General features: G+C 39.0%; 1 protein-coding gene across 3 annotated transcripts in view; it reads left to right on the top strand.

Moving 5' to 3' along the window:
• adcy8 (adenylate cyclase 8) overlaps window positions 1-19,537 on the top strand; it is a 134,872-nt gene that overhangs the window by 70,083 nt on the left and 45,252 nt on the right. For 2 of the 3 annotated variants that reach the window (XR_002875123.1, XM_023965391.1), the window contains exons 8-12: window positions 5,370-5,567; window positions 9,000-9,100; window positions 13,216-13,417; window positions 14,673-14,762; window positions 16,424-16,596. Coding sequence is in view for 2 of the 3 variants with exons in the window: in XM_023965391.1 (XP_023821159.1) it covers window positions 5,370-5,567; window positions 9,000-9,100; window positions 13,216-13,417; window positions 14,673-14,762; window positions 16,424-16,596 (764 nt within the window). In the remaining variant the exon portion in view is untranslated. The remainder of the gene's footprint in view (window positions 1-5,369; window positions 5,568-8,999; window positions 9,101-13,215; window positions 13,418-14,672; window positions 14,763-16,423; window positions 16,597-19,537) is intronic. The other variant, XM_023965392.1, reaches the window with a different exon arrangement.

The raw sequence follows: 19,537 nt of genomic DNA, 5'->3' as shown, positions 1-19,537 counted from the left end.
CCCGAAAAAATGTCCCTCTGTTTTACTGCAACTGGAGGAGGAGCTGACTGACACACTGACTCTGGAGACTGCTGGGGGGTGGGTGGAGCTTCGCAACAACACCTGCTTCTCCTTGATGGAATCAGGAATAGCAGAACAAAACGTCCTTTCAAGTTTGAATGTCTGAGTGCCAAAAAAAAATTCCAGTGACATCAGGAAAATTCACTAAATTTGACGCTAACCAGAATGTAAGTCGCCATGGGGATTGGAAAATCACTAAATATTACGAGAAAGTTGGCAACAGTGAGAACTGTGATTCCTTTTTTTAGCTGGTTAAGTCATAGACGGACTTTTCAAACCCCGATGGCAACTCAGGTTCACAAAAGCCACTAGCGACAAATCTAGCGACTATTCTTGGAGTTTGGAGACAAACTTTAAAGCATGTTTTGCTCTGCCACTTTTGCTCTCTCGGAGTAAGAGCGGGTGCTGCCATGAGGCTCCGCCCACCCCAAAGCAGGCTCCACCTTCAGTGTTTCAGTTGGCTCCTCCGCAGCTGCAGTCAAGCAGAGGTCGACCTACACCCTGCCACTTTAAAAGTGCAGATAAATCACGTCCTGTCCTTCAAAATACCAAAATGATTCTGCCAAAGTGTGTCTTTTGGATCACTGTGCAAAGAAGACCACATTTATTGTGTTGCTTTATTGTTTGTCTTATGATTTTTCCCTAAAGAAGTCTATAGAAACATTAAGATAATTAGGCGTTGGCGTCATTTAGCGACTTTTTTATTTTTTTTTAGCCACCTTGCTAAGTGAGGAGTTAGCAACAGTGGTGTAACAATATCAGGTGGTAGCAATGGTTCTCTTTTAATCTCCCACAATACATCCCTCTTTTGGACTTACGTTGCTCTGTCTCTGCACTGCTTGAGATTATTACCGCTTAGCATAAAAACCCAGTACATATTTGTTCTGTGTCGCTAAAGCTGCTAACATGCTAAGTAGCACGCTATCATGGTAGTTTTACAGTTAGCATGCTACGACAAGCGTATTCTTTTTTGTAGAAGCCTTTTAAATGGGGAAACCGTTTTGACGTTGATTCGTCAGAGGAACCTGTGGGTCACAGACGTCCACCGTCCACTCCTGCTGGGAGGAACCCACACAAGACGGCCATTACTGTGATTACTGTCCTGCACTGGTCACAACCCGAACCCGTCAGTCCCGCATGATGGAACCGCCGGCTCTGTGGGGGTTCTCTGCACGGCTCTGCCTCTGCAGCTTTCATGCTTCGCTGCATATTTCCTGACCCCCACGATGCACAGCACCATCACGCTCCTCCTCAGAATTGGTTGTTTTTCTTCATCAAAAGTCCTGAGCAACAGGATATTTTTCTCTTTGGATTTGACTTCAGCTCTGCAGAGGAGATGAATCTTTAAGCGTCAGAATTTTGGGGTTTAAGACGGCCCTTTGAATGAATGTTGGCATATTTTACGTCGTTCGACAGTGTTGGTCCTCGGGCGCGTTTGTGCTTTATGTAACTCAAGCAGGCGCGCCGCTCTGAACTCCTCTCTCAGGCTCTGTGCTATCTATCCATCCGTCACACAGATCCTCTTTCATCGCTGAGCTTCAGCTTCGTGCATCCTCCTGCCGCACTCCTCTCCACCCCCACAAACCCCATCATATGCTGCATATTTCTTCATAACTCGTGTTACGCCGTTTCGACGCCCACGCACAGCCGAACCAACTGCTTGTGGATGCATCACACTAGCCAGAATCAAGAAGGGAAATGCCAGATGGAGGCATGTGGCCTTTAGGCTGTACGCGTCCCTGGGGATCCGCACGCCAAAAGCAATCATGACAGCGAGGCTCATCGCTCTGCTCCCTGCAAGTCTTCATGCTGTGAGTCAAAGGCTAAGGGCGGGCATCTTATCCAGGCTAGAAGGTCTGTGCTACGCGCTTTTGCTCTGCACAGAAACCAGTTTCCATTGGTGTCTCAACTTTCATACCTGAGTTTGCTCTCAGAGTGAAGGGGAGCGAGCGCCTGAACGAATTCCAGGGAAAGTGCACACAAAACATGTCATTACTGGGTTGAAAACCTTTTCAGATGAAAGTATTACATTCCTACACAGAAGCCGTTTCATGACAGTGAGAAGAAACCAAAGACGATAAATTATCAATACTTGGTTCAAGGAAGTGCAGCGTTTCTTTAATTCTGCTTCAAGTCTCTGGATTTCCACCTTAAAGAAGCTCTTTTAACAACGTTGAGATTTGGAGCTCCTTAAATAATGCATGTGAGATTAAACGCTGAAGGGTTTGGAAATATGTAGCAAAGCCGGTCGTTTTTATATTTCCTTCCACTTCTGAAGCTGCATCTAACATCTGTAATTGGTTTTCCCAAAAAACATTATCAGTGGGATTTGCTAGGACATCTAATGGTGAAGTTGCAGATTGCATCCGAATGTTGTTTTCTTATTTCTTTTTTATTACAGGGTTCGTGCGCTTTTTACTTTTAGCAGTGATTTTCAATAACTTTTCCATAACCTTTCACAGAATTTCCAAAACTAAAAATAAACACATTTCAGTCAGATTATTGTAGTCTGCGCCGCTGAATCAAACCAAGACATGCCGTTAATATTTCAGCCGCGGCATCAACGGGCGTTTTCTGTTGGTATGAAGGAAACTACATTAACGTATGGAAACGTACGGCATTCAATAGAAGAAAAAAAGAAAAAAAAACATGGGTGATTTTCTCACTGATTCTTGAGGGTCAGGACAAAATCTGAATCTGTTCAAAAAATGTTTTGATTTTCAAGATATTTATTGTTTTATACATTTTTAACCCTCATCTTTAATTTGATATACGGTAACTGTTTTCACAATTATAAGGACCTAATGTTTTCCAGTGCTGTTGACTACTATGACCTAACGCCGAGGACAAGATAATAACAAAATAACATAGAGCGCCTAATCAAGTCATACATTTGAGCAAAAAATAAATCTTTAAAAAAAGTACTTATTTATTCTAAAACATAACACCAGTATTCACAATTCCGTTAGGTCTAACATATGTCAATCCATTTTAAATCAATGACTTTTATCCACAAAAAATACTTTTTTATGTGAAACATGTTTTGTCGTGACTCGAGAATCAGTGAACAACCATAGCAAAGAACTACAAACTAATTAAGCTCGTCTGCTCATGAAAACCATAAGATGAGCTGCAATTAAAAGTGGAAAAGCCACAAAGTGTCTGTGTCACAGTTGTTCATGTGCTCGTCACATTATCACCAGTCTGCTTTTTCATCCTACTGACTTTGTCCACAAACATCACATTGGATGTAGTTCTGGTTATTTTTCTCTGTGGTGATGCAGAAAACCAGTTACAGAAGGCGTTTGCCTTGAGGTGAAGCTGCAGAGGCAGACAGGAACCGTCAATAAAGTAGCTTTAGGACTACAACTGTTGTAGTCCAAAAAATATGAAGGCCAATTCTGAAAAAGATTATAGCAAAAATCAAAAGATTTTAGCGAGGTCGACAAAGTTGACCACACCCACAACGTCCAGCAGGTTACCTACAAACTTTGCAGCTTTGTGCCGGGTGTTATTGTCGGGGTTGACTCACAAATAAAAGAAATAACTAAACAGTTCAAGCTGGTCAATAGCACTACATCCAATGTTTGCTCTGTAATGTTTGTGGATAAAGTGTGAAGAACAAAATAGATTGGTGATATGGTGACGAGCACATGATCAAAACTCTCATGCTGCTTGTGTGGACGGACTTGGAGCAAAGTCTGCAATTTGCGTTTCATGGTCTTTCAGTCGCCACAGTTGATACCTCTCCTTGAAAAGCACTAGATGTTAAGTTATACAAATAAAAACATAAAAAAAAGCTTTTCCAAAACTTTACAAATATTCGGTTTTTCACTAACTTTTCCAGGTTCTTCATGACCGTATGAACCCTGTCTTTAGGTAATCTCCATTTTTTTTTTAGAATTCATGATTTTTTCAACTGAGCACTGATTACTGAAGACATGAGAAAAAAGGGAAAGCCAAAAAAGACTACTACTTAAAACACAAATTTAATGCAATTTGTATGTGTTTATGTTTTCCAAATTGTCTCGTGATTCTGTTTTTTGTCAATAATTTTTACATGTATCTTTTGTTTAATTCTTTTTTTTTTTTTAGAAATGACCATTTCCTAATGGTTTCTTTTTTTAATTTCATGCCAAATTATTTCATGTTTTACATGCTTTATCCATGTTTGGGTTGTTGTCATTTTGTGTAATTGTTTTATGTCTGCTTACATTTTTCCTTTTCTGTTGTTTCTCATATTCTTCATGGTAACAATGGATTATCAGCGTAGAACACAGTCTGCCTAAAGGTCAGGTGGATGCTGAGAGTTGTACCTGAATCTTTAAGTTTGCTTTTTTTCTCACAAACATTCTGGAAAGCAGAAACATTTGATGATGCGGCATTTAATACTGAAGCGGTCTTCTCCACAGAACTGACTTGAGGTTGCTGACCTCCTCCGCTTGTCGTTACTTGGCTTTTCAGGATTTCAATTAAAGAAGTTCAAACTGTTCTGGTGGCAGAAAAGCTGCTCCCTTTTCTTATGATATGATTTCCGTTTTACTGCACTTCCCGAGTCTATTTTTAAAAAGGCTAATGAGTTGACACTTGGGCCACTCAGTTTGTTTCATATTCATTGTTCTACATCTCCACCGTTTTCAGCAAAAGCCTTTCATTCCGAACAGTCCACTCACAGAGCAGATCTCTGACATTGGGAGGATTATCACTGCTGCTCCGATTAGATACATCTTCAGAACCACCTCACCGTGGCTGATGAAAGCACCTTAGTGCTAAAACCACAAGGTGAACGTGGAATGGAGTTGTCTTGTGGTTTCCACATGCGTTTGGGTGGAATAACAGCTTTCCCTTGTTGCACAAGAATTTTTTTTTCTTGCAGGATTGACATCACTGAGGAGGCTGCATACAAACATTTGCACTTTTATTTATTTTTTTCCCAGATGTGCTTTTGTGTCCATCGTTTCACGCTTTATGAGTTTGACTTTCTTTTCTAACCTCCCGCCCCTCCTCTGTGATCCCAGCCGAGCACATGAGACTGTCTTTGTTAAAAACTGTGCATAATTCCCAGCTTTTTCACCACTAACATCAGAGCAACGCAGATGTTCTGCAAGAGTGAATGGGATGTGCATGACGGCAGCAGATGTTGCATTTTGGTCTTCCCTGTCTCCCTGCCCTTGTTTTTCTTTCATGAACGTAACTGATTGTAACTGTGTGTCGTTTTTTTTGTTTGTTTTTGTTTGTTTTGTTGTATTTTGAATGAAACAAAAGGGGGACAAGCAGGTTCATTCTATGTGCATGTGCTTTCCCTCTAGACTCTGGCTGCCCTAACGAGAAATTCGATAAATCTGCTTCCAAACCATCTCGCACAAGCTTTGCATGTCCACTCTGGTCCTGAGGAAATTAACAAGCGAATAGAGAGCGCCATCGACTTACGGAGTGGCGATAAGTTGAGAAGAGAGCATATCAAGCCTTTCTCACTGATGTTTAAAGACTCCAGCCTGGAAGAGAAGGTAGCTGGGGTTTTAGACAGATACATGTTTATTTTTTTCCTTTCTCTTTCCCTGTTTATTTTTATTTAGATCCAATTTTACATTCCATTGAAACAATAGAAAGATAATTAAGTTTGGTCCTGTCAAAGTAAAAAACAAAAGGCTAATTTTTAAAATAGTTTGCATATCACTGTAAAATTAGCTATAAATTAGGGTATAAATAATTTATTCCACTTCAAATAGTTTTATTCCTTTTTTTTTTAAAGTCCCAATTATTCAGATCTTATGAAAATACCGTATTAATATAGAAACGGAGTGATATTGACAAATGATTGAAAATCATCTATTAGTATTTTATATTATAATTAACTGAGGTTTGTAATCAAAAGCATTGGTAAACTTTATAACTAACAGACTTGTCTGTAGAAACATCAACTTAGTTTCTATTGTCGGTTCCTTTCTCCACATGAAAGGGTTAAAATGTAAGAAATAAATGTTGGCACTTCCATGTCTCTGACTGTTGTGCAATCATCTCTTTAACTCTAATAATGTTTAAGATGGTTTTAATTCATGAAAAGAAAATAGTGATTATTATATTTCTTATTTTTCCAAACCTTCTATAGTTTGCTCATGAGCAATTATTTCTTTACAGTTTTTTGCTAAGTTTATTTTTCCTTTAGGTTTTATTGTTGCACACTGTGTTGACTGTTGAAAAACCCTTTTTGCATAGTCACTTTATAGGAAATTGTTCAATTCAAAATATAGAACATTTACAATTGATGGAATTAGTGCTAAACTAAAATCTAATTTAAAGAAAAACCTTTTGTAACAAAATAAATCTATGTACTAACAGTTTTTTTATGTAATTTTGTAAAATACCATAAATCTTAAGACAAGCTACTTCTTTAGTGGCTCATTTCTCAAAAACAAGAGTTCAGTCTTTTCAAAAACTTGTAATTTCTTCAATAAATAACAAATATTCTGCCATATTTGACAGATAGTTACAAGAGCCTGACAGTTTTTTGGTCAAATCAGAACATTTTGGTTGCTTTTGGTTGGTTTTGCAATTAATTTCACCTTTACCATTTTTAGTTTTTGGCCTTCTGTCCCCTGCATTTGTGTTCCCCCCTTAAATCCCAACCCCACTTTAGATACTTTCCCAGAATTCTCATTTATTTACATATCTCTCTCCCTATTTGGTTTCCCTCTAAACTTCTTCAGTAAATGTGCAGTGAAATGATGTTGGCCTCCCTCATCCTCTTTGTTTGGTTTTATCTTCTTCTTTTTTATTTTTATTTTTTCCAAAGTTGTGACAAATCGTGCAACATCCTCTTGCTAATTTCCCAGCACCCTTTTTAGAAAGAGACAGTGAGGTCGGGGCAGCAGTGGTTACTGAGGTGGAAAGTCTGATACTGGGATGAGTGACACAGTTAGGTCCAGACAGGTGATTCATTCTGCAGTCACCATTTAGGGCACAACTCCCTTCAGGAAATGCTAATTCCCACGTTTGTCAACAGCCCTTTCTGTTAGAACCCCAGTGGAGACACAAACCATGTTTCTCAGTGAAAGATTTTTAAATAGACCAATAATACTCCACTTTAGACGAAAAATTACCATTTCAAATTGACCTAGGTTTTCTTTTTTATTTTAGGAAAATATTTGACAAATAAACAGTGGACTATTTTTAAGAACATTTATACTGTTGTTAAAATGCATTATTAATACTTTTACATACATAATAAATGGTTAAATGGCATTTCTTTCCCTAAGTGTTAAAAGAAAGTGTTAAAAGAAAGGCTATGTAAGAAATTCCAACACTAATCCATAACTACTAAAGAACTATACAGTGTGGGACTAAAGGCCCGTACACACCGGGACGAATATTCGCCAGGCGTTATTCGCCAGCGTTTTTCGCCACGTTTTTTGTGTTCACACCCAGGCGATTTTCGCTGACGATGAGTGGAGTGAACATGCAATTTCATTCCCTGACATTACATGGCGCTTAATGTAAAACAGAAATACTCCTGTACACAAGGTGGCGCTGCGCAACTTTACGCTTCTTAAAGTCGCTTTTCACTCAGAAGAAGAGAGCAAGTATTTACGCGCTTGTCAGAATCAAACAAAGAAAGCATGAATATTTCAAGCACAAGTAGCTCCAACTGGTGCTTGGTTCGGGGATGTTTTAGAATGTCCGTCATTATTGCTTCGCGGCTGTGTAGACGCTACTTGGCGTCTATCTTCTTCGCTGGTATGTGTGCTCAGAAAGGCAGTTTTGTGTTTGAGCGCCCCCAAGTTGTGTTTTACTGTAACTTCAGAAGCTCCAGACACGTGAGCAAAAGCGCCATTCTCATTGGTCGAGTAGATTTCGACGCGACGCGTCGAAAAAAAAAAACGAACCCGAGGCGTTGTTTTTTTTTGACGCTTTAACGCCTGGCGTTTTTTCGCGTCGGTGTGCACACTCTCGTTGGTGCCCTTTGTTTAGTCACGAGGCGTTAAACGTCGGCGAAAATCGCCGGCGAAATTCGTCCCGGTGTGAACAGGCCCTCAGTAGTACCAATTCAGACACCACCAGCACTACTTTTTTGTTTTTTTTAAACAGCGAATATGACATCATCTATATTACAAAGTGAAAATCTAATTGATATGAGTGTTTCACGGCGACCATTTATGAATCCACTGTGTTCTGAAGATGAAAACGTTAAAATTTTATTTAAAACATACATTTAAATACATTTTCTTTGCAAAAACTGTTCAAACGCAATGCATTGTGGTCTATATTTACCAATCTAGTGAGCATACTGGTTTTTCGCATAGACTTCTGGGAAATTTCTAGGGCACTCGATTTTGGAATTGCAGATTCGGACAGCACTACAAAATGGCCAACGCGCTATATAGTGAGCTATATAGTGCGCTATGTAGTGAGTAATGAAGGAATTCGGACACATCCAGCTACATTTTTAAAAGGGTGAAGCTAATGAAGTTCAAGATCAAGTTCAATTCAAGATTTAAATAATAACAAAATGTTAAAGTCAAATTGTTTTCACATCAAGGCAGTTGTAAAAGATTTGTAAAATTATTCAAAGACATGTAGGCTGTCAGGTTTAGCTCCAGAGTTGGCCGTTTTTTTTGTTTGTTTTGTTTTTTAACCACACTGCTCTCTATTTATGTGTCAGCTAACAGCTAAAGGCACACAGCTAGCATCGTGTCTGTCAGCTTTGCACCTTCCCCAGGACGCCACAGCTAACCCACCAGCTCCTGTCTCTCTCTAACGCTTGTGTTTGACCTGTCGCATGCTTCTGTGGCCGTGCATCCACGTGTTCGGTGCATTTCGATTTGCTCAGTCTTCTCAGTTTGTCTGAAAAACCTGTTTTTCCATCTGCCCCTCACTTTGTCTCCCGTTGCCCCCCTTTCTTTCTTTCTTTCTTTCTTTCTCTTTCTCCTTTCACTGTGCAGTACTCGCAGATGCGGGACGAGGTTTTCAAGTCCAACCTGGTCTGCTCCTTCATTGTCCTCATCTACATCACAACCATTCAATGCCTGCTTCCCTCTGCCAGGTAAGAGGAAGGACACTGTGGAAATATTACTTAAGTATACTGTAATATGTCAGCTTTATCACGTTTTTAACGTGTTAAACTCAAATAGTTTTTAATGCCAACAATGCCAATTGCACATTGAAAAAACAGAGAATATATTTAATTTGCATTTATATAGATTTTCTAAGTTAAGATGGAGTGAATGGCTGTTCCCATGGGCCCCCAGTCAGGTCCAGCCTACAGGGATGACATGGAATCACACCTCTGTGCGTCCAGCTCCATCAGAAGACCATATGGGGGGCTGGTGCAATGTGGTTGGGTTGCGGTCAAAGGCATGTGGCTCAACGGCCCAACTCTTAGTCATGGAATTACACTTTTAGGATATGGATGTTATCACATTCGGAGGGAGGTAGCCTGAGGTTGAGAGGTATTAGCTGGATATGGTTATGGTCACCTTCACCCTCATTCTTGAGGTGCTCACAATGAAAGGCAGTGGGCTTGCGTGATCTTTATCATGAGCCCCCAGCTCGGCCACAAAGCGTTGTTCATGGGCAAGAGGGTTTAATCCCTGCACCTTCAGGATAAGTCTCTGTCTGTGGTTTTGGCCTATGGGTCAAACAGCACTTCAAAGTACTTGTGGTCTGGAATGGAATGGATGCTGGTCGGCTCCCAATTGGCATACTCCAGTGTCCTCTTGGGAGACAACAATGCGCCCTTAGATAACAACAGTGGGACCTCAAATGGTTTGATCTTAACCATGGTTGGGTTCTGTTGTTTGACTTCTGCGCCTCTTAATTTGTCCATAACAAACACCACTGAGGGTGTCCATCAGTGCACCGAAGGCAGGAGGTCGATGTTCAGCTTTGTGGTCTTTCCAGGTGGCCTTTGACACCGTGTTTTGGAAACTTAGATAAAGAGAGGGGCGGAGCTGTCTACCAATCACTGGTGGTGAGTTGGATGTTCAGGTTGGGGAAGATGCCTGGAAGACTTTACAGACCAAGATGTAAAATTATCATAAAATATCACCGTGGATAGATTTGGCTCACTTCAAATGTTGTTGCAAGAGCAACAGCAATTCTGCATTTTCTGAGCATGTACAATACAAAAATAAACATGTGTTTCTAATATTTTGTATAAAAAATGTATAAAGAACGACGGTTGAGATTTATCAACAACATTAAATAAAATGCTGGTTAAATTTTAGACCATACAAAAGTCTGCACTAGTAATAACATAACACAGGTACATCTCAAAAAATGTGATTTTCCAAGCTATCAGCCTGTTGTTTTGTTCTTCGGTGTGTTGGAAGCCCAGTTTGCTCTGCTCTGCCTTCGGGTCATCTCCATTGTTGAGTCTTTTGTCTGTCATCTTCCTCTTGACAAAAGCCCATAGATTTTCTTTCAGGTTTAGGGTCAGGGGAGCCTGCTGGCCAATCAAGCACAGGTACTGCATCATAATTGAACCAGCTTTTGGTACCTTTGACAGTATTTGCAGGTTCTAAGTCTTGCTGGAAAATAAAATCACCATATCCATACAGCCTGTCAGGAGAAAGTGGGGTGAAGTGCTCTAGAATCTCCTGGTTGACGGCTACATTGACTGTGCATTTCAGAAAACTTCTCTCCCTTAGAGAAAAGCCTTCTCTTTAAGACATTCTTCTCAAGGTCTACTGGTCTAGAGGACTCTGAGATCTTGAATTTCAAAGAAAATACAAAATGTACTTGTTTCGTTACTTTGGACCACTGACCAACAGTGAGGTTTGTATTCTTTTTAGCCCAGGAAAGACACTTCTAACGGTGTCTCTGGTGCAGAAGCAACTTAACCCATTTCAAGATTTAACATTCATTTATTTGTCATTGTCAATAAAACACTGAAATTGCGTTTGGAGCATCAACAGTCACCCTAATTATTTCAAAGCTGAAAAAAACCCTCAAATTTAACAAATATATACCCACTAAATAAATAACCAAGGTGCAACATCAGTACAAGAAGAAACACAGCAAGGACCAAACAAAAATAAGAAATTCAGTGTACACAGGTGTTCTAGACAATAGCAGCTTGATGTTGATCTGCAGCAATGCAAAGTCCTGTTCACGGTTATTTCAAGGTGGATATGGTTATTATGGAGGGATTGTGGGGTACAGTACATACAGTCTGTTGGGATATGAAGCGGGATGCTCCCCTAAAATCTCAAATAGAATCTGTTCAAGAACAGATTTTTGTTTCACCATTCTCTCAAAGCTGCATTTAAGACTTTTGCTGATGCACGTTTCCCAACACACTTCTTCTTTCATTTTCTAAAATATTTGGATACAGCACTCTGTAAACAACCAGCTTGTGTAGCAATGACCTCTTGCAGTTTGTCTTTCTTAGATAGATAGATATTCTTTATTGATCCCACATTGGGGAAATTCAATTGTCACAGCAGTTCCAAAGAGCAGAGAAAAGAAAAGTGACAGCAATGTGCAAAAGTGAGGGGTGTTCCCAAATGTGCAAGTATTCAAATACAAAAAATGTGCAAAAATAGAAAAAAGTAAAAAGTAAGTAAGTAATAAATTATGTACACTATTACAACATAACACATGTTATGCCTAATAATAAAATTAAATAAATAAAGTAAAGACACAGAATATACAGATGAGCTATGGATGTATGAAAAACCGGTTTGTACATGCATTTTTAAACTGTGGCATTGTACAGTCTCACAGCTGTTGGGATGAATGACCTCCTGAACCGTTCCTTCCTGCATGGGGGGTGTAACAGTCTGCCACTGAAGGAGCTTTTGAAGATTGTTGATGACATCACTTTCCGTGGCCATTTAAAGGCTCTTCAAACCTTTGCAGATGTTTGAAGTTAACCCTTTGGAACTGATAGACGCCTTAGGGCATCATACAGAGCAATACTGAGATGACTGTGATAAAACTACATCTTAGATAAACTTTTACTTATTTCAATATTTTGTGACTTTATTGAAAGAGAGAATAAGGAGCAGGAGGCCAGCAGTTTAAATGCAGAGGACGTAGATACACCTCCAACTGCGGGCAGATTCCAGCCAAGAAGGAGATCTGAAATCCAGCTGGATCAAACTCGACTCCAAAAGACTTTTTTTTTTTTTAAATTTCACTGACATAATAAGGAAAATGTATGAAAAAAATAAAACAGAAAAGCTGGAGGGGAAAAATCAGAATTCCAGAATAAATCAATCAAATGGACAGCAGATCATCCAGAAGAAAAAATCGAATCTTTTGGGCTGCCTGGAAGCTGCAGTCACCCAGACAGACTGAAGTACAGTCACTGCCTGGATGAAAACAGAAAGGTCACATCATGGAGGTGTGAAACCTGTTATGTGCCTCTACAGAAACTCTTTATTTATGTGCGAAAAAGAAATCTGTGAATTCTTTGTTTTATTCGTGAAATTTTATTTCATTAAAAAAAAAAAATTACTCCTAAAACATTCATTCTATCTTCTAAAAACTGTTTGTTGATTGGGTTTCGCCAGCAAAATGATGTCTTTTTTTCCTTAAGGAATTATTTTGTTTTTACGTGGTTTTACCTTTAGTTTGTTAATACAACATGGAGAAATGACAAAATATAGTTAATGGCAAATATATGAGGTTGTGCAGATTAAAATGACACTAGGTAAGCAAACTAGTCAAACTGAAAATACAGAGGTAAAGTCAAAAACAGACTTCCAAAGGGTTAATTACATGATTAGTGCGTGATGCCACCAGTTTCCAGCTTTAAAATTTTCCAGTCTTCTAATTTCCAGACACAAATTTTTACATTTTCATCACATCCAAGCCTTAATAATCATAGTTACAAGGAATAAAGGCTTAATATTTCAATCCATGTGTTATGATTCTTTGTAAAAATGCAAGTTTTACTCTTTGAATCAATTGAGAAAAGACATTTGTCTATTTTCACTAAATCCTCATTGTTTTAGATGTAAAAAAAATGGATTTCCAAAATGTTCCTTCTTTTTAAAGCTTCCATAGAAAGTCTGCATTGTAGTAACTCAGGAAGTGTTTAATATACAGCTACAGATCTGCATGATTAAATAGCTTTGGCTTGGATGTCGTGTTTCTTTGTGGGAAACTAAAGTTTTTAATTGAATTGCACACCTGTCATTGTTTTTGCAGCAAGGTTACCATGGCGATCCAGTTTTCCATCCTCATCGTCCTCCATTCCTGCTTGATCCTAGTTACAACGGCAGAGGACTACAAGTGTCTGCCACTGGTCTTAAGAAAAACCTGCTGCTGGATAAACGAGACCTACGCTGCACGGAACGTCATCATCTTTGTCTCAATTCTCATCAACTTCCTGGCAGCCATGATCAATATTGTGAGTCACTCACTCAACAATCAATCAGTATGAATGCTCTGTGTTTGTAATGCAATTAGATTTTACAAGGTTAGACATGAAAGAGGGGCATTCTCCTGTTGGCACATCCCTGTAGGAGTCGGCACAGCAAATCAGCTTTCACTGAGATTTGTATGCCGGATGCCCCTCCTGACACAACCCTGTATTTTATTCGGGCTTGGAACCAGCATAGGGGGACCCAGACTTGGGGGCCCTTGTGGCTGCAGAGGCAGTAGCACAAAGGTTCTTGTCCAAGGACGCATAATGGATGAAGCTCATTGCGCCTCTAAGCAGTCATACTACATCAAAAAACAGAGTTTACTGGGTAAAATCATAAAAATATGCTCACATATTAAAATTCTAAAATTGTTAATGCTTTAATGTGTATATTTGATAGTTTGCACACAGCAAAGGACCAACCGTTTATTGTTAGTCTAGGTTGTGTATCAATGTCAACATAAACTAGCTCTTTTTTTAAAGTTGTTGAGCTAGCCAACAAAATTATATTTTTTGGGTTGTTTTTTTTCACAAGATCTACTATGAGCAGAACTTTGTCAGGCCTTTTGGTTGTTTTAAAGATTTCTAAACCTAAAAATCATAAACTCACTTATAAAAGTGCTAAAACTTTCAAAAAAAATGAAGGAAAATGTACATTTTGTAACTTTTGACCTAAACCTCAGTTTCATGGGAAGCCACGCCCACCCTGTAGAATAAAAGAGAGTGGGCGGGGTTTCTCTTAGAATGAAAAGGGCAGGAAAGAAAGTTCCCAGGAATGTTTTTTTTTCCCTTTCAATCGAAGACAAAAACAATTTAGAAGATTTGATAAATAGGAACGGTTCTGGAAATATCAGTTTAATTTAATTTAATTTAATTTAATTTAAGTTGGTCTTTGTTCATTGGAGTTTGAAACATTTCAAACTGTCAAATGAGTTTGTTAAAACACTGTTATTACACACAGCTTTAGTTTTATGTGGCTGAATTAATTAGTGCTACAATTCATGTGTTAAGATTCACTTTAACTAATTGTGATTTCATTAATTTATTTTATTTTTAATTAGAAACTATGATTTTTCTCATATTTTTCTCAGCAAAATGAAAAATATTCACTTAAATCTTGTGCGTTTTTAGACACCTCTAGCAAAACATTACCTAAAATAACAGATGATAAAAATGGTGTTGACTAGAATGTGTGACAGAGCTGTTGCTGAAGTGATAACCAGCCTTTTGTTTCCCACAGCTGTGGTGTGACTTCGATAAGTCCAGCAACTTCAGAAACCAGACGTACAACGAGTCTGTCTCCATCCCAGACATCTGCTTCTACCCAGAGGTACTGGCTGAAGCAGGTTTCGAATTTTCATGGTCGAGTCCATCTGTTGTGTTTCCTCCTCCTCTGCATGGAGGCAAAAATGATAAATTAAGCATCCCAGGCAACTGCCCGGCCCCCAGAAGGCGGTTCCGCCTGCGGCAACGGCGAGTGATGGAGCCATCAGAACGTCATGCAGGACTTATCCATTATGTTCCTTTGCTCACACAATGTGCAGCTGATTGATGGAGTTAGAGGAGGAACCCCATTTATATAGCTCTGATTCAGAGCCATGTGTGGTTGCATTTATTCATCACAAACATCCTCCTAAGGTCTAAAAAAGCTCCTGCCACCAAATAAGAGCTGCGGGGGACATTTAGACCTTTCTAGTTGCAACAAAACCAGGGAAGCTTGTGATGGAAGCTAAATCTATGGCAATATTTACATTATGCAATATTTTCATACTCCACTATACCACAGAGACCAAAATATCAGAACATACCATTTTAAAAAATGTTTTATAATAGGAAATAGCTATTTAACCCTATTTATACCATGGTCCAGGTAATTACTCGATTCTGATTGGCTGCTGGGTGTGCATTAAAAAGTGATAATGCACAGGGAAAACGCACACCTAAAAAGAAGTTCCGGTCACAACTTAAATGTTCTATATCACTGCAATGGCTTCTTTAAAACAAACTTTTGCTTCATCATCTCAGCAAAAACAAGCGGTAAGAGGTGAACTTTCTCTCTAAACTGATGCTTTATTTAACCCATCGGGACGATCAGCATATACAGTACAGACCAAAAGTTTGGACACACCTTCTTATTCAAATGAATGGGACGGTGTGTCCAAACTTCTATTTTGTATTGTATATTGCTTTTCTTTGCCACTGCAGTTGAGATCCGTGCTGGCTGAGCCATGTTGTCACGGCGCCACACTATGTAACAAATAGTTACAAAAGTGATCCAAACCGAAGAAATTACAAGAATAAACTACTAAAAACTGATTGAATATTTATTTATTTTGTAAATGATCATGGTGAAGGGGGGTTAATGGCCTTCGAAGTGTGCATCCGCTTCCTGTCGGACAGTTCAGGCTTCCACACCGTGTGTTAATTCCTGATAATGCACACTTCGTCGGCCATTTACCCTTACATAATCATTTGTATCACATTTGATGCACATTTCTGAGACCCATATCTCATTAGCATGATCCATACTTTCCTTAAAACCCCTTTGTTTAGAACTTGGTCCATATTTTCCGCCCTGTAGCTCCTCATCATTCCACTAGGGGCAGTAGAAGGGCTTTTCCTGCTCATTTTTAAAATGGCTTCTTCCATGAAATCTCAAAAACAAGAAGTGGGTAGTCTTTTTTCCCCTGAACACCCATGCCAATGTTTTGGCGTCTTAAACTAACATAATTGTGAGCAAACAACTTACCAAAATGCCCTACAATTCATAATTTATACTACTTATATCTCATTAAAATAAAATGAGGGTTTAAAAAAACCTTTTAATTGCAAAAATATATAATTTTTGGTAATTTCCCTGATGTTGTGGGCTTAACGGGGTTAAAGTTGGTCATACAAAATATTTGTCAAAAAATGAAATGTTTCAAATGTCAGTGTCCTGCTCTGTTGACCTTCTTGATGAAGTTGACTGTCTCCTTCTGCCTTTTCCAGTATTTTGTGTTTACAGGAGTCCTGGCGATGGTCACATGCGCCGTGTTCCTGCGCCTGAACTCTGTGCTGAAGCTGGCTGTGCTGCTGCTGATGATTGCCATCTACTCACTGCTGACGGAGGCTTTTTACACCTCACTGTTCATCCGCTACGACACGGTCCACCACAACACAGAGTAAGAGACCAACTGAAGCATGTATTCTTTGCACACCTCATGTTTGAACTGCAGTAATTCAAGTTCTACAAGTTGATAATACCGGTGAGATGATGTTAAATATACTGTTTATTCATCATAACTGGTTCTGCAAGCAGCAAAACTCCGTAACTTAAATTAGGCATGTCCAAAGTGTGGCTGGGAAACCGAATGTGGTCCATGGTCAATTTAAATACCACAACCCCCATATTAAAATGTATGAAATTAAAAACGCACAACCACGTAGAGCATGTTTTTAAATTTTACTTAAAGATGACACTCAAAGCCCCAAACCCACTGAATATAGTCGGGATGTGAAGGCTGTCTGCAGAGCAGCAACTCTAAAAACGGAGATTGTGATGTTTCCAAAGGCAAATCCTTGTTTTCAAACTTTGCATTTCAGATGCACAAAATTTGCATGTTGGTTTACTTTGGCGATATCTCAATGGTTACTGAAATAGCAAAAAAACCTGAAACAATAAAGACGTTTGTTTTTATGACATAAAATGCTGCTCTTATGTAAAATTGTAATCTTTTTTTGAATTTCAACCCAATTCTGTATTTTTTGTCATAATATTTCTTTCTAGGATTTTTAAGTTTTGTTTCTTCTCTGAAAGACCAAAATTAATCATTTCTTTCAAACATGAAAGTCGATTCTATCGGTAAAACTAGATATATTTAGATTTCACTGTCGACATTTCCGATGTTTAAGAGTTAAGAATGGGTGGTGTTCACATTACACTCAGACTAAGATTTACAGTCTGCTCCTCAGTAAAGGACTCCCTCAATCCTCACTAGGCCTCATTTGCAGCTCCTCTCCACTGTTGGCCCTGCTGCCCCATCACACCATAACATTAAGGCCTGAACCCAAACCATTCTTTTACAAATCTCAAAGACCCACTCCAGTAAAAATGCGGCAATTTTTCATTCAAAAAGATTTTAAGATTTAAACTGAGTTTCAGAGTATTTCTTTTTTCAAATGGTGATGTATCAGGAGCAGATAAAAACCCGCACTTTTTTAAAATGATGCAGCAATTGCCATTGGCGAGCCAAAGTCTCCCTGCTCCACTCCAATTCTGATGCATCCACTTGCAGACAAAGAGATCCGTTAATGTCTTCAGGTGGCCTGAGGTGACCTCTGGCTCAAAACTGTCCAATATTCCTTGCTATGTATTTTTTTTTTTTGGTTGTGCTAATGTTAGCTTTGGGTTGTGAGGGCCTGTAAGCTAGCGGTAGAGAGTGTAAACAAAGGACTGCTGGGATATCAGCGTATGTTTACTTCCATGCCACAACTCAGAAGCGATTTTTTCACAAACTCTTGCTTGAGTTTGGCTAAAAATGGCATCATCATAATTAAAAGAGCACAAGTTACAGTTTTACAACAGATAAACATATGGTTGGAGTTGGACTTTGATATGCTCATTTTTTCCTCCAGTTACCATCTACCAGTAAATGAAAAGGAGAACTTTGAGTGCCAGCAGCACCGAGATGCAACCTTTCAGTTGAATATAGTTGTTATTTTTATAAAGGAAAAAACTAATTTCGCATTAACTCTCATAGTTTTCCTCAAAGAGTACAAATGAGTTTGTAGTTTGGTTTACATTTACATTTTCCCACACCCCTGTGGTCATGGCGTTGCAGGATTAAGCTCCAGAGCATTAAGTGATCAGCAGAGTTCTTTAAACTGCTCCAACACCGTCAGTGCTTGTCACGTCTTGGAGGTTTTTCCATGAGAGCTGTCTTCACTAGCTGCGTTTGCATTACACATATGCGCAAAAACACAATTTCGCAATTACACTGTTTCCAATAAGTCATAATTATCCGATTAAACACAAACGTCAAATGGTGACCGATGTGAGCAAAGATTTACAGCAGATACATTCAAATTTCTGCCACAGCACTGGCGCTCATCATCATCTCCCCAGTCGCTGCAGAATGTGTCATTTACAGGTGACGTCACCCGCGCTGGATTTTTACGTCCGCACTGCAGTCGCGTTAACAAACCTACATTTATGTCAAGTGAGTACGCGTGTACGGAGCAACTCTGTCCAGAAAAATGTCTTTTTAACACTGAAGAAGAAGAAAACTTAACTGAAGGAGTTTAAAACTTCCGACACAGAGAGCAGACAAGATAAAAAATAAGATCTCATATCTCATATAGATACAGTATATTTCATATTTCATATATTTTCTGCCCTGCCTCTGTATTGCCTTTTTTTTGCTTAGTGAACGCACACACCACCCTCCTCTGCCTCAGCGCGTTTGCAGCAGTAAGTGAAAGAGCAGGAATATGTTTACGTTATAAATAAATCTTGGAGAAGATTGCGTTACTTGAATAGTATAAACGCCACTTGGAAGTTCATCACAGTTATCGTGGACAGTCGCCAACAAATCCAAGCAAAATTAGTATGTACTAGATCACGCAATTGTGGATATGAATTTATGATTTGAAGTATAGACCGGTCTTAATGTGGGAGCAGGTACGGATAAAGTGATTTTGGGAAACCGTGGTTATTGGATCCAATCATTTGCATAACAAGAAGTGCTTTGCCGTTGTTATCTGACTCATTTAATCAAAACCAAGGGTTTCCATTGCAGTTTTGCGAAATATACATCAATTTCGATACGCCTTCAAAAACCTCCTCCAAGCGCAAAAACGTTTTACGATATTGTTGTTGTTTTTTTTAAATTCTGTTTCCGAATTTATTATCATAAATCTAATTTTCCCAATTTCATCGTCATGGAAACACATCTACTGGTGTCTCTGTGGACATTAGCAGACGGACCATTCTTCTCTTTTTTTCCGAAATTGTTGTGCTTTGGAAATTATACAATGGAAGAGCAAGGGTCCTCTGATCGTAAGGTCGCATGTTTGGTTCCCACTTTGCCTGGCCATAAATCAAAGTGTCCCTAAGTGAAACAC

This window comes from Oryzias latipes, chromosome 17 (assembly GCF_002234675.1).
Source record: "Oryzias latipes chromosome 17, ASM223467v1".
Lineage (NCBI taxonomy): Eukaryota > Metazoa > Chordata > Actinopteri > Beloniformes > Adrianichthyidae > Oryzias > Oryzias latipes.
The sequence above is the reverse complement of the archived record's forward strand: the minus strand, read 5'-3'. Positions and strand labels throughout refer to the sequence as shown.